General features: G+C 49.2%; 1 protein-coding gene across 1 annotated transcript in view; it reads right to left on the minus strand.

Annotated features, from left to right (window-relative positions):
- LOC144943125 (nidogen-2-like) overlaps window positions 1-17,896 on the minus strand; it is a 94,923-nt gene that overhangs the window by 39,791 nt on the left and 37,236 nt on the right. Inside the window, exons 8-10 of the mRNA XM_078870325.1 lie at window positions 14,609-14,842; window positions 4,523-4,669; window positions 3,194-3,340 (exon numbers count right to left, since the gene is read on the minus strand). Coding sequence (XP_078726451.1) covers window positions 3,194-3,340; window positions 4,523-4,669; window positions 14,609-14,842 — 528 coding nt within the window. The remainder of the gene's footprint in view (window positions 1-3,193; window positions 3,341-4,522; window positions 4,670-14,608; window positions 14,843-17,896) is intronic.

The following is a 17,896-nucleotide window of genomic DNA, read 5'->3' on the forward strand; positions in this document are numbered from 1 at the left end:
GCTTGCTTGCTTGCGCGCTTACGACCGTGCAAATCTTTCGGTCGTTTTTTAACCCACTTCCCGTGATCGAATCGAGCTGACATTTTCCACACAGACTCGTTGTGCGTGACAATTTATTTTCGTGAAAAAACATTTCCAAAGTTTTCCACTTTTTAGGAAAAAAAAAAAATAATATTTCATTTAAAATACCAATGTGATAAAAATGAAACTCTTACTCAAGAAAAACAGAAATGAATAATAAAATAAAACCGATGCCACGCATATAAAGGATTTATAGTGAAAAACTTTGTTTTTACGGGTTAATTTTTTAGCGGTCGCATTCGTCAAGTTTGCTCTGCCCGACCCCACCCCCACCAACCCCCATCGCCCGTTGCTGACGAGGCAAGGCTTTTGGTTTCCCCTGCAGGGTAAGAGGGATACATGTGGAGCCCATACAATGATATTCTTAGGTTTTTTCGGTAAAGTCACGTAGGTAAAAAATTAAAATTAATAAAAGTAAAATAAAAATAACGAAAAGTTAAATAAAAATACAATTAAAATCACGACGTTTCGGAGGCAACACAAGCTTCCGTCTTCAGGTGGAACCGTCACAGCACGATAGCTGTATCAAGTGAGCAACCCATGCAATGAGTTGCTGGCACCACCGCCGTTGGAAGAGGCCGTCAATCGAGGGTTCATCTAGAGAGACATTTGGCCTCCTCTACCAAGCTGGCCAGATGTCTTGGAACATTTGTGAGTATCCCACGTTTTTCCCCACCATGCACGAGCTGACGACAGACTCGCTGTGGTTGTCCCCGTGTGTACTGCTGAGGGGGGGGGACACGCTTAACTAGGCAAACATCCCCCTTAGCACACGGCAACAGGTACAGTGCTCATTTGAGGTTGAGTCGACCTAGGGGAGGACGAGGACCAGTTCAGATAATCGTCAATGGTGTTGGCCTTGAGCGGGAATCGAACTCGGGTCACTGGGTTCGTGGCGCAGCACGCTACACTACCCCTCCCCATGTATATTCAGTTGCATCGTATGTACACACCCACACACATCTTCTTAAGTGCAACTCACGAAGATGTAGTGTGTGTGGGTCATTTTAACAAGAACACTTTAACAGGAGCCAATGTACCTTGCTTTGCATCTAAGTAGGTTTGACTCTGCATGGCACATAGAGGGGTGGCCATCAAGGAACAGGCATATGATTGCCGGAGAGTGCCGATAGTGAAGTAGAAACACTCTATCCTCTGATCTGCAGACCGGGCTTTAAGAGATCCCCGAGCCCTTTGTGGCAATATTCATCAAACAGTTTGTATCCATCGTGTCGAGCGGTTATGGCATGTGGACCCGGCGTCCGGAGTTTTATTCCTGGCCACAGCTACCATCAGTCCCTTGAAAACATCTGCACCGGTCCAGGGCACGGCCCCCTTTCACGAACCCTCGCTGACCAGTGTGTTGAAGTATGGTAAAAACAAACCCCAAGACACAGCATGGGGAGGGCCTTCGTGCAGCAGTAGTTTTCCATACGGCTGTAAACAAGGATTTCTATTCAGTGCTGCTGTGTGCGTTTATGAGCGACTTCAAAAGCATTGCTAATACACGGGCTATTGGGACGAAGATTATAGTTTTAATTAAAACTCGGTCTTCTCTGGACCAGATTGAATGTGATAACATAGTAATAATAATAATAATAATTAAATAGCATAAGAGAGCTGAACTTCAAAAGACAATCCGTTTGTGATCCCATATGAGTGTTCTAGCGACGTGATTTAATGAATGCTTTTCATTTGGTGCCATTTGACCATTAGTCATGGGTGGAGGCGTCTGCCGTGTTTAGCGAAGGGTATCCTGAGACCGCTGTCTTAGGTGGAGAGGAGGCATGTTGACCCAGACGGGGATAAGCACCAAAGCCTGAATCATGCGCCACAAGCGAGCCGGGCAAGACATCTCATGCCGTTACAATCACCTCGTGCTGTGCGCCAAGCAGACCTGCAGACCTCGCTAATCGCAAGCGTCACTTTACTGCAAAACGGCCACAATTTACATATACAGTTTTTTTTTAATGATCAAATGCCTGCTGAAGGCTGATTGATGGACGGGCAGGCAAATAGGCAGGCGAATGGACGATTGATGGACAAGGAGAACAGATGGATCGGTGTACATGCAGACAGATGAGTGGGCGCGAGTTGGTGGGAGAGAGGAAAAAAGGCATGGACTGGTTAGAGCGGTTCCTTTGCTTTGCCGAGAAGCCGTACTGACAGCGGAGTGTGCAAGGGGATGGTCACACTCTCATCACAGCAGTGATGGCGTCCCCATTAAAATCTGAAAAAAACAAAATCGTGATTTTTCGATGATACCAATTTTACGCTTGAACTCCGCCAAAAAAGGAGCACAGTGAATCAAATCACCGCGTCGCTAAATGCGTTTTTTGTTTACACCTTTTTTTTAATCGTACCGCTTTCTGTTGTTGTTGCCTTTCCACCAAAACACCGACTGCATCCCGAGAACTGAGAAGCGTCGAATGTATTTTTAGATTAATGTTCTCGCTTTAAATGTCACTGAGGAGGACTCGTGAACTATTGACTCGCACTTGGCGCATCTCGGAGCTGCTCGACCGTTGCTTTCGCTCGCCCGCGATCCATCTCTTCGTGTTGCCTGCGGTTCGCCGTTGAAATGCCGTCTCCGAGTTTAACCGCGTTGGCCTTGGAGGAGGCAACGGGTTAATGGCTTAGCTGTGCACGCCGGTCGTAAATTACGGCAAAAGAAATTGTCAGCGGTAAAGGTTAAAAGGTAAAGGTGCAGCCCTGCAATGTATTGCTCACACCACTGCTGGTGGCGGGGGCCTCCTGCACAGAGGCAGCTCTAGGGAAGTTATTTGGCCGACTCGTCTATGCTGGCCAGACGGCTTGGAAGCGATGGGAGTACCCACACTTTACCCACCATAACCGACCTGCCTACCCATCGACTATGAGTGTCCCCATTTACACTGCGGGGTGGAGAGAGGTGGGGGGGGGGGGAGGGGGTCGGTGGGGGGTTGGGGGGGGGAGATCGTGCCTGGAGAACAAAGTGACGATCCCAGGATCGCTAACTCCACGGCAACATCCGTTAAAAAAAAAAGAAAAATCAATTCCGTACAAAAAATAAAATTGGAACAAAAAAGTGAAGCGAGCGAGCGAACGAGCGAGATGGGAGCAGGCCACTCACCGTAACAGTACCGGCCGTCGCCATCGAAGCCTGGCAGGCACTCGCATCGGTACTCGGCGGGGCCGGCGCCGGGGAGGCAGCGAGCGTTCTCCCCGCAGCCGTGCGTCCGCTCCGCGCAGGGATCCCTCGGCGGGGCAGGGGGCCGCTCTGTCAGGTCACGTGACAATGGTTAGGGTTCGCATTGACGGGTCACTTGAATTGCCTGAGCAACTCAAAACGCCTCGCGTCTCAACCACTCCGATGCAGCCTTAGCCGTAGGGGGGGGGGGGGGGGAACCCAAAGTGGCAGATTTCTCTGCGCAGCGCCAGGCGTGATGTAGCGCCGGACGGCACGTCGGCATTAGTCTGCAATGATGGGGGCGATGTTGTTGTGCGGTTTTGTTTCCCAATGACGTAATTTACGGGTAATTTGCTATTTTTATGTCCGCCGTGAAGCAGACAGCAGGTGCTCGTGGTTTCATAGACCTGCGGTATTAACAGGGCGGCCGCTGGGCTCCGAACCACAAACCTCTGCAACGAGCGGCAAATGCGCGATAAGCTCGGCCGTGTCACCACACCACGTGATTGTATTCACAACAATTACAATCACAGCAGTCACAAAGTTTAGGCTTTGATTACCTTGGAAAGCTTCGCTGAGGCACAGGGACCTGTTTACCAGCAGAGTCAGCTTGGTCGATTCGCTCAATGTATTTTTGTTATTGTTGTCATGAAACTGTTTTTGATTTATTGAAAAAAAAATGTCTTCCAGTTGTAACTCGAAAATCAAAACTAGTGCAGGTAGGGGCAATGCGGCACAATATCTGAAAAAAAAATCGACTTTTCAACTGCAAGATTTTTGTTGTTTAATTTTTTTATCTTCAGAAGACACGACCTGGTCTGAAGAGCGAGCAGAAACATTTAAGGGAGAAAATTAACAGCTTGGCAAAACCACTCCGCTCACTGCCTTCTACAAGCTGCAAAGCGATTGCTGTTGATCAAATGTCAGAGAGCGCAACACGGGGCATGTTTTCTTTTGTCAAGACAAAGAGAGAAAGAGTGGGGATTGCAATCAATTCATCGCCCTTACACAGCGACAAATCGGACGGCAACTTCGAACACGGCCATGTCGTAGCGAGAGACGGTGCCAAAGGTGCCACCAGAACAAAGGTGAGTTAATTTCCGCATGGGAAGAAACTACGATGCCACAAAAAAACCCAAAGCGTACAGAGGGGCAAAAACATTCACAGAGGTCAACAGGGTTAGGTCAACAGCCCGCTTTGCTGTACGTACGTTGAACTTCTTTCGCACCGTACGGGGCCAACGGTGCTAATCGTCAAGCTGCCTCACTCACCGTAACAGTACCGGCCGTCGCCATCGAAGCCTGGCAGGCACTCGCATCGGTACTCGGCGGGGCCGGCGCCGGGGAGGCAGCGAGCGTTCTCCCCGCAGCCGTGCGTCCGCTCCGCGCAGGGATCCCTCGGCGGGGCAGGGGGCCGCTCTGTCAATAACAACAACAACAACAGTTGTAGCAATTTCACGAATAGAAGATGCGATGGAACCTCTCGAAACCAGAGTAATGCAGGGAAGCTATGCACTTTTAAATCGAGATTGAAAACTAATTTCTTTAGGACAGATTTTTGTGTTTCCTTCAAGTTTCAAGTTTCAATTATTAGGTATAGCCCTGTGAGCCATTCGGCTCTTGAATCGGGTGCAACCGCAACAAAAAAAAAACATGAACAAGAAAACATCTTAAAGTGACTATGTGCAAACAGAAAATCCAAGAAAAGACAGCAAAATATTGCACCTCCGTTGGCTACGTACTGTGCAAAAGAAGTTCAACGTACATACATGCGAATGACCAAGGCCTCCTTCCAAGGCCACGGGTTCACCGGATTCCACACAACAGATACATATACAGAACTTTGAAATTGTCGTGCACGAACCCGCGTCAGTTGCGCGTCTTAAGCGGCAGTCGGGATTTGCGTCTTGCACTTCCCAGTGTCGATAAGTGCGTCGGGAAATCGCACGTGAGAGCAATGCTCAAACGTCCGAAAAAAAAGTTGGGCTAACGACCCACCTGCAGCCCTGCTCTCAAGTATGCCAATAATCGCTGCTTGATCCGCCGAGCCAGCCTCGAATGTTCTGCCCGACCAGCTTGTGGTGTGGCGCTACCCTCGGCTTGCTGACGGAGACTCGGCAGAAATGCCCAAAGGCAATCGGAATTGAAATTCATTAATATTCTCGTCCTCGTAATATTTGTGTTTTTGACATTTTCCCGGCTATTAATTAGAAAGTGCATCGTAGACACTTGGATCCACACCAACTCAAAATAGCTGATGTGGGGGCTCGTGAGGGAAAGCACGAGCAATGTATTTTAGAGATAATATTGTTGCAATTGTAAAGAAAAATCCAGAGCTGTGTCGCATGAATTGATTTGCTAAATTATACGAGTCAACCTTCGTTTAAATTGAAAATGTGTTAAAAGTATTTCAGTTCATCTTTTTTTTTTGCTCGTTTTCTCCCAAATCTTGTGAAGCTTTGGTTACTTTTGTTGGTGCACCACTGAAAATTGTTTACATGGATTATAAAACAACAATGTGAACGCTGTTACTGCAATACGCGTTTTCACAATCCCAACGGTGGTAATAATAAACAGCCCTTCCTAATCAACTGCTGGATGAGAGCCTCACCATACCAAGTCCGTCTTGGGGAGGTTATTTGACCATATTTCATCACGATGGTCAAGGTGGGTTTGTGAGGGGGAAAGCCCAGGGTTGCTTCAGATAGCACTCGACTCTAACATTAGCCATGGCTGGGAATTGAACTCGGGTTGTCAGCTTCGTTGCGCAGCGCATGAGCTGATGTGCCACAGCTCCACGTGATCTCTTGAACCCTTGAAATTAATTTACAAATACCCGTGAAACACTTCCCGCCGCAATAGGGGGGGGGGGGCTGTATCCGTTCCCTTATTAGGAAAATGTGTTCATGTTGAAATTAGCCTCATGGGAATTATGGTATGAAAGCTTGAACGGGTCTGTCCAGTGTCTCAATGAGTTATATAAATTCCACGGAGAGAGAGAGTGACTTTAATGCACATCACCTACCCACAGCGCTGCCTCTTTGCTGCTCAACGGACTATTTTATTTTTTATTATATTGCCTTTTTGACTCCATTACTCTGAGAACTGCATCAACCCAACCCTGTAATAAGTACAGATAAACAGTCAAATGTGGCATTTTTAAATCCCACAAGTATGCTGACACTATCAACGGGTGCATTATTTTGCAAGGAGGAAGGCCTGCATTCAATATCCCACTCTCAACTCTCATTTAAAAAAAAAAGAATGTTAAAACCATTTCACTTGCAGGCACTACTGGTGATATGCCCATCATAATTATGCTACACAGCATACAAAAAGACCCATGCTGGCTTCTGAAAAGCGCCACACGGTAGCCTCCAGCAGAGAGCGAATTGCCCGGCCAGATTTTCACGAGTACAAATAGCGGCACCCACTTAGTGAACTTTGAGGCACACTCTCCAGCAGACGTCACGCAAAGGTCGTTTAAACCAACTGATATATTCCACTTTTATGATTTAGACTACTGTTGTCATCACCGATGAGTCTCTTTTTGCAGAGGCATAGAGAAAAGAATGCACTACAGGCACAGTCGGGCTCTCACTGAGCAAGCAATGGCTCACTTTAAGATCATCACGCCTTGAATAAGCACTGTGAGAGACCTTTAAGAAACGCGTCTTTGACTGTTCCAATGTCAGCTGAGCCACAGCTCCCCATTGCCAACATAAAACGACCGAACGCCTGCAGCGGGGACGTCTTGTGTGTGTTTCCGGCGCGCGTGCCTTGTGAGTGGCGGGAGAGCGAGCCAAGGGAATTTAATTGTGGGCACGTGGGGGTGGGGTACGTAACTTCACTCAAGGGCCACCTTTAAGAACGCTTCATTGGGGGGGGGGGGTAATCGGTGCCACAGCGCAGTCCAAACAAACCCGGAGATGGGTGTTCCCCATGGCGTGGCTCAGAGATCTGAGCACAGAGGACGCTTGCAAAGTCAGAAAGCTGCTGACGCCCTCCTAACAGCCAGCCGTCGCCTCCGTTGCAAAGCCACAAAGTTAGCTCGCACAAACAAACCGCTTCCTGTTCTGGGGAGAAACTTGGGAGGAGTCCTCCCAAAAATGCATCTGTTGTCTGTTTACTCATCAGCTGAGAAGCATAAATATTCCACGAGGTGCAGTCTCCAAGATTAAAGCCACTTTTGTTGCGAGAGTGCTTGTCAGCCGCTCACTTAATTGTGCTCTGTTGAATATTACACGCCGGCCGCCCGATGTTTGCAAAAACAAAATCAAAGAAGAGAAACCAAACACAAGTTGAAAAAAAAACAGCTCGGTCTGAAGTGTGAGCGAATGGAGTTTTCTTTAAGTGAAAAAATAAATGACACTGAGTCAAACAAAACCCTGGCTAATGTGGATGCAGCTTCCAAAACTGTAGATTAAAAAATAAATAAACTTAATGCTCTATTTATGAAGTGTTTTAATGAACACGCTCTAACTGAACGCTCTTCTGCCTTTTTCATTCATCACAGACTCGCTGATAAATTACGTGTGTACGCGACGAGCATTTGTTCTTTAACAGCATTATTTTTTGCTACGCTGCCTTGAGTAAAAAAAAAATCAAGCATGTGCTTTCATGCCTTCGCGTGTTTAACTCGTGCACATCCAGCGGTGGGCAAGGTTCCTGCTGTCACGGTGATTCAACAAAAAAAAACCCGGCTTCGCACCCATCTGTCCCTGGGAGGCGGTGGGGTCATTACAAGGTCGGTGCTAACCGCGTATTTTTACGAGCGCTCGGCCACGTGCAGACGGGCGGGTAGGTGTTGGCAGATTCGTGCTAATGCAGACATCAGAGAGCGGGCGATCGCAACCCAACCACGTTCAACCACGTGGCCAGCCTGGACCGCTGAGCGCAGCATCAAAGCGGTCATCCTTGTAATTATTATTATTATTTTTGCATTACAGCCGCAAAATGTCTGAAATAATGGCCGTGCAATTTCGCTTGGTCAATTAATTTCTTCTGCCGCCGTTGCCTGGATTGTGCAGAGTTGTCGCAGTCATGAGCGGCTTGCCTTGCGGTGGGAGCGGAAGCAATGGGACATAAAAATAGGACACGTATAATAAAGATGAGGTTATTAAGCAGTAGATGTCTACTTATAATTTTCTACATCATTCACGACAGATGAATAGGGAATATAATGATGATGGGGTTGATAAAAAATATATACTACTACAAACAGTAGCACTTAATGGTCATATCAATTTATCCTCATTGATGAAAATGTTCGTTTAATCTCCATTTTAAATGTATAGTTTTGTTTTCCAGAGGTTCATACTGTCCTGTTTCTCACTGTATGGGGTTTGCGTATAAATGAAATATTGTTCATGCACGGTAAGAATGAATGAGGTTGTACTATTCTACATAACACACGTTAACCTTTTAATAAGATATTATTATTTATAAACTGCCGCTTGCTTTAAGCGGCTCCAAAATATACTGCCTCTATGATCTCGCATGAATAATATTTCGTGCCTCAGATATATGTTCCAGTAAAATACAAATTCCTATTAAATCCAAGGTAATCAGCGGCTTAGAAGAGTTACATGACAAAAATATAATTAACTGATAAATAGACTAGAAGACGAATAGGTAGGTTGGAAATCATCAGTCGACGTACACAGGGCAAGTCCAACATTGGTCCGTGATAATTTGATTTTCTTTGTAGTTCGGCATGCCGGGAAAACGAGTCCATTGTACCATTAATTGCAAGCGACTTGAAAAGTCGACAATTCTTACATAATTGCAATTTCTCAAAACGTAAACCCCTATCGTTGCCCTATCGTCAGCCGGGTTATACGCAGGAGCATAGAACCACAGCGATAACAAAAAGAAATGCTTTGTGGGAGAAAAAAAAGCAGATACATTTGCGAGGTTGCACTATGGCCAATGAAAAATGTTGACCGTGAAGCGCTGTTGGCAGTTATTTTTCTTATGCAATTTATTTGATTCACCACAGAAGTACGTCATGCTAATGAGTATATATATGTAATAAACGACTCTGGACCACGATGTCTGGCTCAGTGTCCTTTATTATTCGGTTCGTGCTGTACACCCACACGGCTGTCTTGACTCGGTAGCTTCTCCACGGTGCTGACTCCAATGTCAGCCCGATCCACAACAGCAGCTCCGCTGCTGTTTCTCTCACACAGCCCCCCTTGGCTGTACTCTCTGCTGCTCTTCTCCCTCCGCAGCTCTCACAGCTTCTTGCTCTCTCTCTCTCTCCGCAGCTCCTCCTGGCAGCCACACCGCTGCCTCTAACACACAGCCTTCCTGGCTGTACTCTCCTCTCTCTTCGTCGCTCCTGCGACTCTCTGCAGCCACACCGCTGCCTCTAACACACAGCCTTCCTGGCTGTACTCTGGGGTCGGCCCCCGCTCCCCGGCGGTGCCTCCCTCCTCTCGTTCGCCCTCGTGGCCTCACCCTTTTCCATTCACAACCGGACTGCCTTCCTCTTCCGGTTTACCCGCTTAAAGCCCCGAACCTTCCCCCCACGTCACATGACTCCACCCCCCGTGACGTCACCTCCGGAAGGTCGCTTACGCCCGCATTACACCACCCTCCCCCGTAGAAAAATCCCAGCCGACCTCGGCTGACCAATAGCAAATCGTAATGCGGCGAACCGAGCTTCCCCCCCTAAAGGACACTAAGCATTTAATGTAACAACAAGAACAACAACAACGCAAAGCACAACAACGCACATCCGCATGTCGTACACGACAGCCCCCCGGCCCCAGGATAGAGATGATGTAATTCCGGGCCGCTTAAGAACCCCCCAATAATTACCCAAATAACCGCGATGGACGCCCCAGTATTTACATTTGAACAGCAATATTATTTACACGTGAAAACAACAACAACAAAAAAAAATTCTGCTCTTACCCACCAGCAGTCCTCCCTTGAGGACCAGCAAAGACCTCAGACGTACACAGCATGTACCCACAGTCACTCTCAACAAACCAACAACCCCTAATCGCACACCCTCGCGTGGAGAGCCACGCTCCCCAGCGGTAACGTTTAACTCGCCGTAACCCTCACCGTGGTCGTCAACCCACAGCAACATCCATTTACCATACTCTCGGCTAGTGCCATTTCGGGGATGAGCAGCACTCGGCCATGCTCCTCCCTTACTATCCCATCAGCGATGGACACACACCAGCCTCTTATAGTCTGACGCTTTATAGCCAAGGGAAGATCAATCCCTCGGCAAGGCCAGATATCAACGACCCCCCCCATGGGGTAATGTTCTCTTATAGAGACAATAACGCCCTAACCCAAATCCCGTGAGCCCCCGGCACACCAGGTTCAGTCTGCCACCGCACAACTGAACCATGACTCCCCGAGCCATATGAGCACACGGCCCATTAGTTTAAGACATACCACGGAGGTTTCGCCTCCCGGCTGTCAGGTCAGCCATCAGCCATAGGCCGACGTGACCACCACTCGTGCATCACCCAATCAACAATGGCAGGCATAACAGATGGAATATTTGCCCCACCGAGGTTTTTCCCGCGCGCTCAAAATGGCGGCCCCCTTCGCCCAGCGCGTTCGCGCAATATCTCGCGCGCACTCAAAATGGCGGCCCTTTCCGCAAAGCGCATCGTCGCCATACCCCGCGTGTGCGCAAAATGGCGGCCCAACGTGCGAACACGTGGCCAGTTTTCTCCATTCGTGCACCCCAGCTTCCCTTTGCTGGGGGTCACAAATTGCTTCCCCCTTCTTATTGTAACAATCCCAACAACGATAGACGCACAGCCCCAGCTTGCTGCGCGCAGCAGTCATATCGGGGAATTTTTAACCAATATTTTACCAACCACATTGGTTACACAACCCAACTCGCAAAGCAACTCGTGGCTGCATGCGACCAACCGAATACGCGACGCAACTTGGCGCCAATTACGGTCCCATTAGCATTAACCTTTGAGACACCCACAACGGCGTCATCACGCACCCTCAAAGCGCGCTCTCTCTCTCACAAAGCGCCGTTACCCATAATATACACAAAATCGCGTGTACATAACATCCATACGACCAAATAATAGGGTCCCCCTCGAATTTGTTACCAATTTCCAAACAGGTACGCACAATTAATAACATCCCAATCCCAATAGTCAATCAATGCATCGCACCCCATAACCGTACAGAACGGTGTAACAGCACATACAGTCAACATATCGCGATCACACGCGCACATTTAAGCACAATAGCAACCCGATCTGCAGGTAACCAACACACCATTAATCCAGTCGTAACATTGCAGCAACAACACCAATATTCTCTCTCTTGCAACAACCACATCGCACCTAGCACCTCGCAGCACAATACACCAAAAAAAAATATATATATTTTCCAATTAAGCCCATCGCACAAGGTAACCCACGAGATGATACAGCGCAAGATACCCGACGCTCCCGAGTTAATAATTAACTTCGACATCAATATAACAACTCCACACCGCAGCGCACACACACAACTTAACACTCAGCAAGCACAGCATACTCTCCGTCCATTCTCAACACACGTACACACTTTAATTGACACCGAGCAACAAGCAGATAGCGCGTTCATCGTTATTACACACACATACACACTTTCCGAACCGCGCTCCGCACAATCGAGTCATGAGAGAACAAAATCGCCCCCACCCGGCCCTCGAAAGATGGGTGAGGTGTGTGTAAAGGCCGGTTGCGTATCGTTACGACCCGCCCGGGGCTGCAGCAAGAAGAGGATGGCAGGGCGGCAACTTGAGTCGTCTCGCAGAACTCGTTCGGCGACTTGACTGCTCCGTTGTCACGCACCCGAGCCAGGACGGGAGAGCTCCCGCCCCAGCAGCTGTAGCGTCGTCGTCCTCTCCTCGCAGCTCCCCCTCGCAAAACAGCAGCTCACAGCAGGCTGCTCTCCCCGCGGCACCTCCAGATGGCAGCGCAAGGCTGCCTCTCCGCCGCGATGTTGAAGATGGCGGCGTCTCCCCGCCGCGGTGAAGACAAGATGGCGGCTTCCCGCCGTTTCTCCCCTGCCACGCCCAAGATGGCGTCTTCGTGCCACGTGGCAGATGGCGCTGGCAGCGCAGGCAAGGCGTCGGCCTGCAGACCACCATCGGCTTTCCCCACTGCCGTCGTCGGCGTGGTGAGCTCACACGGTTTCGCCAGCACGATTTTCCAGGTCTCCAGCTGCGCCATCTGTCTCAATCGTAAGCCGGATGATGTAGCAGATGATGGCACAGGAATATTCTTTCTTCCGAGCCGTCTTGACAAGCCGTTTCACTTCTGACACCAGTGTAATAAACGACTCTGGACCACGATGTCTGGCTCAGTGTCCTTTATTATTCGGTTCGTGCTGTACACCCACACGGCTGTCTTGACTCGGTAGCTTCTCCACGGTGCTGACTCCAATGTCAGCCCGATCCACAACAGCAGCTCCGCTGCTGTTTCTCTCACACAGCCCCCCTTGGCTGTACTCTCTGCTGCTCTTCTCCCTCCGCAGCTCTCACAGCTTCTTGCTCTCTCTCTCTCTCTCCGCAGCTCCTCCTGGCAGCCACACCGCTGCCTCTAACACACAGCCTTCCTGGCTGTACTCTCCTCTCTCTTCGTCGCTCCTGCGACTCTCTGCAGCCACACCGCTGCCTCTAACACACAGCCTTCCTGGCTGTACTCTGGGGTCGGCCCCCGCTCCCCGGCGGTGCCTCCCTCCTCTCGTTCGCCCTCGTGGCCTCACCCTTTTCCATTCACAACCGGACTGCCTTCCTCTTCCGGTTTACCCGCTTAAAGCCCCGAACCTTCCCCCCACGTCACATGACTCCACCCCCCGTGACGTCACCTCCGGAAGGTCGCTTACGCCCGCATTACATATATATACAGTATATACAAAAAATACAAAAATCTCCCGTATAACCTTTAAAGAAAGTGTTGGGCCAAGTGCTGTTAGCAAGCACCTATGAACCCCAGCACTGCACACGAGTGAGTGGGTGGACAGCACCACTCCCAGCCGCCTTTGTCTCCCAAGTGGCGATGTTTACACACCGTACCATGTACTCATTTGAGGCTCAGTCGACTTAGGGGAGACCCAAGAGCGGTTCAAATAATCGTCACTGGTGTTGGCCGTGAGCGGGAATCGAACTTGGGTCGCCAGGTTCGTAGCACAGCGCGCTAACCGCGACACGAACGCTCCCCCTATATGCATATAGATGTACGTACTTACTCGCATGATTATCCTAACTAGTGGTGGTGCTGGCCAATTGGGGGCCCTGAGAATGCATTCTTTTTTCAGGCCTCCTCCCCCTTTCGATTTATCAACTCCCAGTGACAGAAGAGAGATGGATAAAAGAGAGATGGTGTTACACGAGAGGAGAGACACCAACAGGATAGGAATGAAAGAGATTAATTAGCTTTGTTAACTTTAATTAGCTTCTGTATACGTATCAGGTGTGATTTCAAGCTGCTATTTCCTCCCCGAACACAAGCTTATGAACAACCCACGCCAGTTAAAATAAACTGGTGCTTGTATGATTTTTCTGAGTTTATCAATTGAGTTCGGCAGGTCTTCCCAGAAATTAATATTCTCATGTAGGGAATCCAGGCCAACCTTCCCCCTCCCCCACCCCCCCAAAAAAGGACATTTGAATTGGTAGCCAACTCGAATTGTCTGCAAGCATGAAAACATCTCCGCGATGGTCTGCAGGGGGAGGGGTTGGAGGTGGAAGGGGGGTAGGACAAGGTGGGGGTCAACTCGTGTACACACCTCCACTTCTGTCGTTATAAAGTTAGGGTATTTGACATGTATTTGGCAAAATGAAAGTATTGTCCACGGTCAATTGTATTTGAGTGTGCAGGCAGTGCAACTGCACCGGGATTCCATGGGCCGAACGGGCCAAGGCTCTGGGCTACAACGAGGGAGGGAAGTGCGATCGAGCGCTGGAATTGGGACAACGTTGCGGGATGTTAACTCCCTCGCCCGGTGTACAGGAGGTCGTGAGTTCGATCTCGACCCTGACGCCTGTATATATTTGGAGTTTGCATGTTCTCTCTCCCCCCGTGGTCACGAGGATTTTTCGCTGGGATCTCCGGTTTTTACCTCCACGTTCAGAATCAACCAGCATTTCGTGTAAAATGGTTGCTATACATTTCCACATGATAAGCCACTTCGCTGAGCTATCACTTGTGGCCAGGTTACTCCTGAAAAAGAAGCTACATAGCTCAGTGCGCCTTACCTGGTAGAATAAAAAAAAACAACTTAGATCGTTAGTTAAGCCCCATTTCATTCACTGCGCCAGTGCCACACCGAGCCGCTGCCACTGCTCTCCTCCGTGGCGCCACTCGCCTGGTTGGGCGCTCCTCCTGCCCGTGATGGAGTAGCGCAGCACGCTCTCGCTGGGGTTGTACAGCGCAAACACGCGCTCCATGACGAAGGCCGGGGGGGCCGCGTCGCCCGAGCGAGCGCACGCCGGCGCCACGGCGTCGTACGTCAGGTTCTGGGTCAGCTCCAGCACCAGCGAGGTCTGCTCGCCGTTGGCGGTCACCGTCAGCTGCTGCTGCGACCGCACGGACATCGAGCCTGCAAAGACAAAGATTCCCCGCGTAGCCTTTAATATACTGTGAGGGCACACGAGGGGGGTGGGTGGCCAACACCACGTCCAGCCCTGGGAAAGGACCAGGGCTCGTTCAAATAATCGTCACTGGTGTGGGCCATGAGCGGGAACCAAACTCGGGTTGCTGGGTTCATAGCGCGGCGCGCTACCGCTCCCCAAAGACAAAGACAAAGATCACCCGTATAGCCTTAACAGACTGTAGGGGCAAGTGCTGTTAGCGAGCACCTATGAAGACCGGAACGGTACACGAGGGGGTGGGTGGCCAGCACCACGCCCGACCGCCTTTGTCTCTCTAGTGGCACTGGGCACTCATTTGAGGCTGAGTCGACCTAGGGGAGGCCCCGGACCGTTTCAGATCATCGTCACCGGTGTTGGCCGTGGGAATCGAACTCGGGTCGCTGGGTTCATAGCGCGGCGCGCTTCCGCTCCCCACACGCGCACACACGCACACACGCATGAGTCTCTTCTGTCATGTTCGCTCGCTCGTGCTCAGTGTACCTCTCTACTGCGTGGGTTTCACCGGTTGCGCCGTACAGCCCGTCTCTGTGTTTGTTCCCTGTTTGTGCGGCGTGCTGCTCGGCACGATTTCGCGACAGTTCGCTACTCTTGCTGGCAGCTGCTTCAGTTCCTTCCACATTTCCATTTCAAACACCGATCGCATGCACACATCCATAAATTACACAAGCACGTCAACTTCTGTTGATTATTACCGTGGGTGTAATGGCCGCAATTATACGTGCCTTCTGCTTCACAATGGACTTTCAAGATCTCGTGACGTCATTTGCAAGAGGAGGACATTGCGTGTGCCGGTGTCAGCGTCCAAATTATCCCAAAATTACACCGCAATTTTACTCAATTGGGATTATACACGGGAATAATCACCCCTTACTCGCAGTCTAAAGCCACCCAGGTCAATCTTGCAAATGAGACTCATCCTGGTCTCTGGAGTTGGCACCTGGTTGAAGAAAATAAATGTGAAACTTAATATTTGAAGCATCTAGTGGGCTACACATTTCCCCACGTAAGGATATTCATTTAGAATTTAGATGGTGAAAGGCCATATCCGTAGTGTTGGACACGGCCAGGGATTGAACCTGAGTGGCTGGTTTCGTAGCAGAGTACACATGCCAACACAGCAAAGGCAGAGATCTCCCATGTGGTCCTTGTAGACTGTTGAGTCCCGTTTTGTTCGCAATCGCCTATTAAGGGCGCGGTGCAGGCCAGCACCACACTTCCTAGCACTGACGTCTACACAACGCAGCGGCTACTCTCTTTAAGGCGAGCCAATCTGGGAGAAGTCCATCAAAGGCTCAGACACCACTTCCCACTGTCGTTAGCTGTGGCCGGGGATTTAACGCGCCGGTTGCTGCCTCAGAGCGCAGTGCGCTAAACACTTCCCAACTGCACCCCGCACGCGCATATGATGTTAACTTAAGTACCGTTAACGAAGAGCAGTTAGTTTGAAACTATAGAGGAGAGAAAACCATTAAGTGAGATCTTATTCATCTGCATCTCATGGGCTGCTCACTCATCATCCCTTCCCTGGTGCGGTGATGCCCATGATGATTGAAATTTATTTGGTTTATTTAATTCAATTATGCTGACTTGCCTACATTGACCTTCATTAATGTGTCGGTTTTTTATTATTTGGCTATCCACGTAAGCATACCTTGGATATAAATACAAATTGTATTATAATTGAATGTTATCAGAATATACAAAGACAGAAACTCCTTCCCCCCCCTATAGCTTTAACAAAATGTAGGGGCAAGTGCTGTTAGCGAGCACCTATGAAGGTCGGCATGGTACACGAGGGGGTGGGTGGCCAATAACACACCCGGCCGCCTTTGTCGCCCCAGTGGCGATATTTACACACCGCATCACTTGATGCAGCTAATTCGGCTGTGACGGTCCCACCTGATGACGGAGACTTGTGTTGCCTCCGAAACGTCGTGAATTTTATTTTTGTTTTGTTTTATTTTACTTTCATTAATTTTAATGTTTTTACCTACGTGACTTTACCGAAAAAACCTGAGAATATGAATCATTGCAGTCACGAAAGCTTCAAATCTAGAACCGCACCAGGTATTCATTTGAGGCTGAGTCAACCTAGGGGATGCCCAGGACCGGTTCAGATAATCACCGGTGTTGGCCGTGAGCGGGAATCGAACTCGGGTCGCTGGGTTCGTAGCGCAGCGTACTGCTCCCAGCATACACACAAACACTATCGGACGCGCGCACACACACACACAGTTACATTATTATCAGAAGCACACACGCAGAGACACGCACACTCACTATCAGACGCACTATCTAAATTCAAAAAGTGCAGCACTTCAACATGATATCTTCGTTTGGTACAATTTATGCGGAAGATTTGCACAATTTTGTTTAGAAACCCCTCGCCACTTCAGATTGTTATCACTGAGCAGCGGAAAGAAGGCCTCCCTACCATTACCATGTTTACTGTTTTGATTTGCAAGACGTTGTTTGTTTTTACTCCCCACATTCTAACAAATCGTTAGGTGTGTGCCGATTGTAACAACTTTAGTAATAATAGGTGGAGACATGTCTACCTGGGCAGTCAGCACTTATCGCACACTCGCTTGATAGCGGCTGAGTTTAATTTAAAATTGCTTTAATTTTTGTTCGTGTTCTTACATGTTTATGTATTTCCGTCCAGAGCTGGGTATCTTGTCATGTAACCGAACACAAAACGCACGCTGCTCTATCACTACCTGTGGTTAGTTTCTCCCTACGTGCACTGAATCGCGTTGTTTGTGGTGTAGTTTGTTTGGATGTGTGTGTGTGTGCATACACTGTATATCATAAACGTTAGACACTCCATGCCCCGTGTATACTAGAAGACATACATCACACACGTGTTTGTCTCCGGTCAGGCTTACTGCTATAGAGCCTCCGAGTCTTCGCAGCGTATACATTACGTGAATGCAACAGGGACACTACTGCCACAGTTTGATGGCGAGACAAAATCTACCTGGGGTTTTCCAATTCCATGT

Source organism: Lampetra fluviatilis, chromosome 30 (genome assembly GCF_964198595.1).
Source record: "Lampetra fluviatilis chromosome 30, kcLamFluv1.1, whole genome shotgun sequence".
NCBI lineage: Eukaryota > Metazoa > Chordata > Hyperoartia > Petromyzontiformes > Petromyzontidae > Lampetra > Lampetra fluviatilis.